The following is an 8,918-nucleotide window of genomic DNA, read 5'->3' as shown; positions in this document are numbered from 1 at the left end:
AAACTAGAAGAAAATAGCATGATGCACATTTTTCAGACATTGAACATGTTTCCAAAGTGTTCTCAAATGTTAAGGTGTTTAGGGACAGATGCTCAAATGTAGGTGTATGCACACAAGTACTAGAGGTGGGTGTTGCAAAATCAGGTATTTGCACGTGTATGGTCAGCTGACTGGCCATGTGTAAGTACCTGATTTGCATGCACACATCTAGAATTGGCATGCACAAACTTCTCCATGGCTCTCGCATAGACCATCCGTTCCTTAGTACGGAATGAGGGGGTGGATCTAGGAAAAATTTGAAGTTCTAAGGAAACACAAGCCATACACTGTTTGAAAGTTATTCTAGCACCAAACGGCATCCAGAAACTGCTCGTTCCTCTTCTGACAAAGTTTTGTCTAGGGGTTTTGGTTTATCAGGTGAGTGAATAAGAAATATAGGGGCATTACAATGGAATTTGAAGAGGGCTGTGCTTTAAAAGGGGACCTTTTCTGTTTCCAGAGTGACTTGGATTTGTAAAAAGACCAGGAGGACTTGTGGCACCTTAGAGACTACCAAATTTATTTGAGCGTAAGCTTTTGTGAGCTACAGCCCTCTTCATCTGATGTTTTCCACTGCATGCATCTGATGAAGTGAGCTGTAGCTCAGGAAAGCTTATGCTCTGATAAATTGGTTAGTCTCTAAGGTGCCCCAAGTCCTCCTTTTCTTTTTGCGAATATAGACTAACCCGGCTGCGACTCTGAAACCTGGGATTTGTAAATAGTCTTCCCTAAAAGGGAAAGGGAGCCCAGAGCAGTGTGTGTGAGAGCGCCGGGTGTCGGTCAGCAGCAGCGGCTGGCAAATGTTGCTGTCAGTCAGGGGCAGGAGCCCAGTGTTTCTAAGGGCAGTTGCGGGGCGGGGGAGCTCAAGGGAAGAGGGGGAAGGAGGGGAGCTGCAGGCGCCGCAGCTGTGACTCCAGGGCCGCCAGCGCAGGGGTGCAGCCAGCCCCTCCCGTGCTGAGCGCGGAGAAGAAATGAGATTTTGCAGGAGGGTGAGTTGTTTGTTTTTTTTTCTCTCACTGAGATGTGCTAAACCCAGGGTTGTGAGTTCAATCCTTGAGGGGGCCATTTAGGGATCTGGGGCAAAAATTGGGGATTGGCCCTGCTTTGAGCAGGGGGTTGGACTAGATGACCTCCTGAGGTCCCTTCCAGCCCTGATAGTCTAGGATTCTATGCCGGTTCAGCTTTTAATCCTGTTAGACCCCAAAGGCCGAGCCAGGGCGGAGCCTGGAGCGTGAGTCCCGCCAGCGGCTGGCAGGGTCTGGTGCTTCCCGCTCTCGCTCTGTGCCTGAGCTGCGCGGGGACCGTGACGGCTTCTGCCGGGCCGGGGCTGTGCGCGCGCTTCCGAGCGGGGCAGGTTCCTGACGAAACCATTCTGGGCCCGCTTCCCTGCGCCCCGGGGGAAGGGCTGGGGCCCGCCCGCGCTCGGGTGCCAGATAACAACGCGCGCTCTCTCTCCTCTCTCCCTTACTAGCCCTGAGGCGCTCGGAGGGGGCCGGCCGGCCGGCGGCAGCAGGGAAGAAGCGAGCGGACAGGGACCGGGCAGGCGCCTTCCGTGCAGAGCCGAGTCCCCCCGCCGGTGCCTGGGCGGGGAGATGCGGGCGCGGGCACTCGGGAAGGAATCTGCCTACGCCCCCCGCGTGCCGTAGCCAAGCCCTCGCCCCTGCGAGCGGAGTGTTGCCCGCCCTAGCCGTGCGCCCTGCCCCTCGCTAAGGGGCAGGACTGCCCCGCCCCCCCCCGGCCGGCGCCGCGCTCCGGGGGCAGGATGGTGGACGTGTTCAGCGGGCGGCCCCTGCTCACCCGGGACGGGCACGCCGTGGATCCCGAGGAGGTTTTGCAGAACAAGATCGTGGGCTTGTACTTCTCGGCCGGCTGGTGCTCCCCGTGCCGGGACTTCACCCCCGTCCTGTGCGACTTCTACAGCGAGCTGCTGGAGGGCGCCCGCCCGCCGGCCCCGTTCGAGATCGTCTTCGTCTCGTCCGACCGCAGCCCCGAGGAGATGGCCGAGTACATGCACGACATGCACGGGGACTGGCTGGCGCTGCCCTTCCACGACCCCTACAAGCAGTGAGTGCGGGGGGGGGCGAGAGGCCGCGTGGAGGTTAGCAGCAGCAGCCTGGTACCCGCAAGCTGGGAGCCGCCTGCCCTGGGAGAGCTACGCGATCCGGGGGTGGGATGGCCAGGACCAGAGCCGTTGCTATTCCCTAGACCGCAGGTGCTTCGGGCTGGGTTTAAATCCAAGCTAGAACGTGCCAAGTTTGCACCCAGCCTCCCGAGTTCCGCTGGCTGAACGTGTAAGGGCCTCTAGCGCCCAAAGCACCTAGACCCCGGCACAGTCTGGTGGCGCCCCTGCTGCAAACCCCCAGAGCGGGCACCTGGGTCCTGCGGGATCCCAGCCAGTCTTGGGCCCCAATTCCCCAAATTCTAAGGTGGAACTCTAGAAGAACTGTCCCTGTTCTGACTTGCACCGATGAAACCCAGACCATACTACACTCTGGCACCCCAGCACCAGATCCAAAACCTGGATCCTGCTGGATCGGGCCAGTGTTTGCTTTTGTCCCCCAATTCTTCCACATAAATAGAGAACAAGAGTAGATGCTCTAGCACTCCAGTTGTACCAGGACTCCTGAAGAAGAGCTCTGTGTAGTTAGCTTGTCTCGCTCATCTGCCCATCTACCTATCATCCCAGAAGTTGGTGCAATAAAAGGTCACCCACCTTGTTTCTAGGGAAAAAAATATCAGTTTTCATCATGGCAAAAGGTTAACAGCAAGGTGCCTCAAGGTTTCCCTGCTGGTCCTGTATTGTGTTATATATTTATTAACTGCCTGGAAAGGGGAGTGAGTAGTGAGATAGCAAACTTTGAAGGTGACACAAAGTTATTTAGATTATTCCAGTCCAGAGAAGAGGGGAGGGGATAGCTCAGTAGTTTGAGCATTGGCCTGCTAAACAGTGAGAGGAGTGGAAGAGAGACATAAACAAGCTAGGTGACTGGAGAGCATGATGAAGTTCAATATAGACAAATGTAAGGTAATGCATTTTGGTAAAAAAATTGTAACTGGTGTGCTTTACAGGGTTCTAAACTAATTATATCAGCTGAGGAAAGTGACATAGGTACCACAGTAGCCAGGTCAATTTAAACAAAAAAAACAAACAAAAAATTTCCCATGAAAAATAATCCATTGGAAATGTATATCTTTGCTGCTCCATGTTGTAGCAATTTTCCACCCAGTGGAACTGTGACTGCACTAACCTGTTTAGTTACACGGGGCCAGAAAAAGGAAATTCAGAAAAATTTCAGTGTTGTTTTTAAAGAAGTCTTTGGTAACATTTTGTAAAGTTTGCTGGAGTGTGGCAGTGATCTTTTAAAGTTAGCTTGCAAGTCTGATGCTTGATGTTACTTTGATTAGTTGGCTTACTCCTATCATGACAGGGTGCATTGATTTAAATAAAGCAATTTAAATAATCAATTTTAATCATGATTTAAATCAGAAAGTCGGAAAACTTGTTTTAAATAGTCAATTTTAATTGTGTTTTGCATTTGTACTTTTGTAGTTATTTTCCTAAAGAAATGCTTATTCTCATTAATTGGTAACTATTAAAACATATAATTTAAACTGAATATAGCATTTACGCTAAATTTGGTCCTCCTTTTTGCTAGCCCGGAGGATACACTACATCTATATATATTTGTTTAAGCAATTGTATAGCTTAATTTATTTTTATTCAGGTTATTTATTTTTATATTTTTATTATGCCAGAAAATGGTGAATGATGCATTTCTTATATATTAGATTAATTTTTTACTTGTGATTTGTGTCAAGATCTATTTGAATAGAAATTCAAATTCAATTAATGCACAAAACCAGCATTTAAATTTTTGATTAAATAAAACTACTTTAAAAGTGCTGGATACATTTTTAAAAGTTTATCAAAACATGTTTTGCATTTCAAAGTAGCTGATTTATTAAACAAAGGAAATATTATCTGCAGTTAATTAATTGACCTGATTGTTTCAAGTCACCATTTCCATCAAGATTCTACAACTAAAGTAGTTCTTGCCTCTAACATGGCTAATTAAGGTCTTTCTCTTTAAAAGTTCCAGAGAGCTTTAATGTTTCTGTATTAAACTAGCAATACCACAAGACACCACATTTAGAAGGGTTTAAGCATAACAAGTAATTGAAATTTAAATTGGAGTGAATTCTGAGAGCTGAAATCATGTAGAGTATTACACCAATGATATATTCATTGTGTAATACTAGGTTACTACTAGGTAAGTTAAAGGAAAAGGCGGGAAGAAGCCCCACCTCCACCCTGCTTCTTCCCGCCTTTCCCTCCCACCTCATCCCCGCCCAGTTCTGCTCCTGCCCCCAAGTGATTGGTTGTGTTACCTCTGATCTCACACTGATATTCCAATTTGGGGTAGACATCCCTATCTGCCCCAACCATCCTTTCTGTGAAGGTTGAAAATCTCACTGTATCTTCCTTATTCACCTCCCCAACTTGGATTGGAGACCCCACTGTCTAGAACACCAGGTGGGCAAACTACAGCCCACAGGCCGTGTCTGGCCTGTCAGACCTTTTAATCTGGTCCTTGAGCTCCTGCCAGGGAGCAGGGTTGGGGGCTTGCCCCACTCCACATGGCTCCCAGAAGCAGCGGCATGTCCCCTCTCCAGCTCCTAGGCGTAGGAGCAGCCAGGGGGCTCTGCATGCTGCCCACCCCCGCCCGCCCAAGCACCGGCTCTGCAGCTCCCATTGGCTGGCAACTGTGGCCAATGGGAGCTGCAGGGGTGGCGCCTGCAGACGGGGCAGCGTGCACAGCCTCCCTGGCTGCCCATGCACCTCTGCATAGGAGCTGGAGGGGGGACATACTGCTGCTTCCTGGAACTGCAGGGCGGTGCCTGCAGACGGGGCAGCGCGTAGAGCCACCTGGCCACGCCTCCGCATAGGAGCCGGAGTGGGGACATGCCGCTGTTTCCAGGAGCTGCTTGAGGTAAGCGCAGCCTCGAGCCTGCACCCCTGACTTCCTCCCATGCCCCTGCCCCAGCCCTAGCCCTGATCCACGTCCTGCTCTCCGAACCCCTCGGTCCCAGCCCAGAGCACCCTCCTGCACCCCAAACCTCCCAGCCTCATCCCAGAACCGACACCCCTAGCCGGAACCCTCACCCCCCTGCCGCCCAACCTCTGGCCCCTCCTGGAGCCCCCTCCCGGAGCCCCCTCCCGCACTCGAAACCCTTCAGCCCCAGCCCAGAGCTCCTTGGCCCCACGCCGGAGCTCTCACCCCTCCCACATCCCATCCCCTTGCTCCCAGCCTGGAGCCCCCTCCCACACTCTCAACTCCACATTTCTGGCCCCACCCCAGAGCCCTCCCCCCCGCACCCCAACCCCCAATTTCGTGAGCATTCCTGGCCCGCCATACAATTTCCGTACCCAGATGTGGCCCTCAGGCCAAAAAGTTTGCCCACTCCTGATCTAGAAGGAGATCACATCTATACCTCTACGCAATACACTGTAAATATCTAGGTCACAGACTTCAAAGTACCCTGTCATCAGATCATGCCAGCATATTACTTTGTTTTTAATTGTATTTATTTTATCCAGGAGAGAAGAGAGTTGACATGTGTAGTATGTGTTGCATTTTCATTTCGTGCCAGAGATTAGAAATTTGAGGTTATGATAAATAAGCCTGTTCAGCAGAAAAAAGGTGGGCAGATGGCTGACAGAAATGTTTGTTCCTGGAGTGTATAAAATGGCATTTTACAGGCATATAGTTGTCTTAAGTGATGGTAACCTCCATGCGGATATCTTGAGTATTTCTTTCCATTCGCTTAACTGTTCATTGCCATTACATTAAATGCTTAGATGTGTTTTTAACTGTGATGTTCCATGGTTACATATAGGTTCCAACTTTACCGTTAACTAGCAACCTTAACTTAAATCAAAGTAATGCAGTCTTTTGTCTTCGTTTTTGTGATTTAAAATTATGGGGCTGTTGAGGAGCTGTGGAGTGCCATAGTGTCTCTGCCATCTCCTGTCTTTGCTCAGTGGAGCTTAGGATCTCTGCAGGCTCCCCTCTTCCGTCCTTGTCTCTTTCTACAAAGTGGAACCATCCCTTGCTCTCGCTGCTCTGCAGAGCTTCAAGTTCCACAGAATAAGTGGCTTCCTGCACTGCTCTGCAGTTTGTCTCTTCTCCACCTCTCCTTGCCTTGATGCTGGCCTGGCTCTCCCCTACCCACAAACAACCATTGGCTCCTGGGTAACTCAGCTCCCTCCCTCATAGGCGCCTTGCTACTCCTTTAAAGAAAACAAAGCAAAGAGCCTTCAGGTGCCAGTAGCAGCAAAGAGCCAAGCCAATACAGATTGTATTGAGGGAAAGAGAGGACCAACATTAATTGCACTGGAGAAGGAACTAGCATTGATTTTATCAGGGGGTGGGGATGTCCAGCCTCAACTGGATTGGGAGGCAGCCTTAATCACTGTGGCTGTTAATCCTTCACGTCAGAAAATATCCACACACAAATCTAGTTTTATTCCTAGAGTTTGATGACACCTGTGTGAAAATGCATATATTTATAGGGACCCCTACATCTGCCGTGTCTCTGAATATTAGAAATGTAGGTTTTCTGTCCTTTTGTTAAAAGGACATTGTAGTAACTAGATTTCAATTTCCTCAGATTTGGTCAGCTGGCCATCAGTCTGTATCGTTGTATCACTTAAATTCCTGTGTAAACTGAAAGATTCTGTCACTTTGGGTTAATTTTAGGTACTTTTTAGAGTACAGTCTTTCCTTATGATGAAGGATTATGAAATTTTTTTCAATGAGGAATTTAAAGTCTCATTAATATGAATTGGCACAGTTTAATATCCCTTTGTGAGAAGAAATGGAGTAGCCATCATTGTATAATGCTAATTTATACTATACCTTGGAGAATGAAAACTCCTGAGTGTTCCAACCACTTCAAAAATAGTAAAAGGGCCAGAGCAGCATAACAGGTCCTAAGAATTACTGTTCTGGCTAAGGGAGAATTCCCCTCGTGCCTGTATGCTGTGGAAGAGGGCTGCCTTCTGAGGATCCTCTTGTAAGCCAACGGCATGCTGGGGTGAGACCGGAGCAAGCCGTGCTTATGGAAGCTCCAAGCAGTACTGCAGCCCAAATGTAAGCCCAAGGGAAACTGCTGTAACTTAGATTAGGTCCTCCAGGGCTGCAGAGCAGCCCAGAATCTTGAGGGTGCAAAGAGGGCTAAAGCTTTCCCTATGTTGCAAGTTCTGTATTTGCACCTCTAAGAGATGCCGCACAGAATCTCACCCCTTGTGTGTGTGTTTTCAGTTTGTATTGCATAGACTACTCCTTTAAAAATGCTTGATGGCTTCCTGAAATGTTTCTAACAGCATGTTTAACTTTGTGTTTTGTTTCCAGTGATTTGAAGAAGAAATACAATATAACGGCCATTCCCAAACTGGTGATTGTGAAACAAACTGGGAAGTCATTACTGACAAGGGAAGGAAACAGATCAAAGAAAGAGGGCTAAGCTGCTTCCGAAACTGGCTCGAGGGGGCAGATGTCTTTCAGAATTTTTCTAACTGAACAAAAATTGGGAGATACAAGCAAGACAGCTAGACGAAACTTGTGGGGGAACTTGCAGAGTTCCCAAACTATAACGTTTTTGGTTAGAACAAAGGGCGTTATTGATTAGGAGCCATTTAATTTTATTCCAAACTATAGAAAGCAGAACATGCCAATAGGCTAACATAGTTCAGAACAAATGCACTTACCATTTTATTCGTGTTGTCTTGTTTACTACAGTTAGTATGACCACCAAAGCATTCGTAATAATATTCAAGAGTTGTGTATTGTAGGGCTCTTCCAGACAGATAGAAGGGCAGCCCTGTGAAATCTATGCAAATGTTTTATTTTTGCAGATGTGTACAGGTAAAAAAAATACATATTTTTCTCAACCACAAGATTTTTCTGGTGATTAGCACATAATTTATATTTATTGATAAAACAGAAGTATACTTGCTTTAATAAAGTAATATTTATGCATTGCATGCCTTCAGATGTCTCCTTTGATATGTTACACGTAAATCTGAACAGAAAATGAAATGGCTGTTAAATCGGGTGCACTGTTTGCCCATGCATAAGAAATCCCTTTTTGTCTGTGCTTCGAGTGGGTTTCTTTACACTTTACAGTCTTCCTCTCCGTTTTCTTATCCCCAGATTTTTTTTCCCCAATACCGTAGTGAGAGTCAACATCTCCAATTCACAATCAGGCTTTCTAAAATATATCAGTGTTTTGTGTGTTTGCAATGGGGAGAGGAGTGGCAAGGAGTAGAAAGGCAGTGGATAGATAGGTGAAGTGGCCATGTTAAACAAAGATGCTAAGCAGGCTGGTGTCTAGTATTTAGAACATAAAACTATGGGCCTGATTTTCATCATGTACATCAGTGTAAACCTTTGTAAACTCAGCAGAGTTACATGCAGCAGAGTCCATGCAAAACTGGTAGGAGAGGAGAATCTGTCCTTTAGGCCTTATGAGCCCAATTCTGGATGAACTGCGGATGTGGATGAGGATTGTTAAGCACATCTGTCAGGGTAAGAGGTAATTCACAGAAAATGAGGCACTTTGCCTGCAGGACTCTCAAACCCATTCTCTAAATGAAATATACACAGTTACCATAAACATGCATGTATATTTGGAAAGCTAAATTTACAATGCTATAAACAGGAAGGAGTTAGATGGGAGTAATATTTAATATTTGTTGAACTTGCTGATTCATTTTCTTGTAATGGAGGAAATGATGTTTTCTCCTCAGAGTATGTAATCTGGCAGGGTTCATATCTAGTCCTCAAAAATAAGCCATGAAACGAGCTCCAAAGATA

At 47.3% G+C, this 8,918-nt stretch overlaps 1 protein-coding gene across 1 annotated transcript; it reads left to right on the top strand.

Moving 5' to 3' along the window:
* Nucleotides 1-350: 350 nt before the first annotated feature.
* NXNL2 (nucleoredoxin like 2) lies at nucleotides 351-8,086 on the top strand. Its single transcript, XM_048849497.2, is given in 4 exon segments — nucleotides 351-417; nucleotides 1,511-2,103; nucleotides 7,455-7,516; nucleotides 7,519-8,086. Coding segments are annotated over 3 exon segments (468 nt in total). The 5' UTR covers nucleotides 351-417; nucleotides 1,511-1,801; the 3' UTR covers nucleotides 7,623-8,086.
* Nucleotides 8,087-8,918: the final 832 nt, after the last annotated feature.

The sequence above is a fragment of the Caretta caretta genome, chromosome 5 (assembly GCF_965140235.1).
Source record: "Caretta caretta isolate rCarCar2 chromosome 5, rCarCar1.hap1, whole genome shotgun sequence".
Lineage (NCBI taxonomy): Eukaryota > Metazoa > Chordata > Testudines > Cheloniidae > Caretta > Caretta caretta.
The sequence above is the reverse complement of the archived record's forward strand: the minus strand, read 5'-3'. Positions and strand labels throughout refer to the sequence as shown.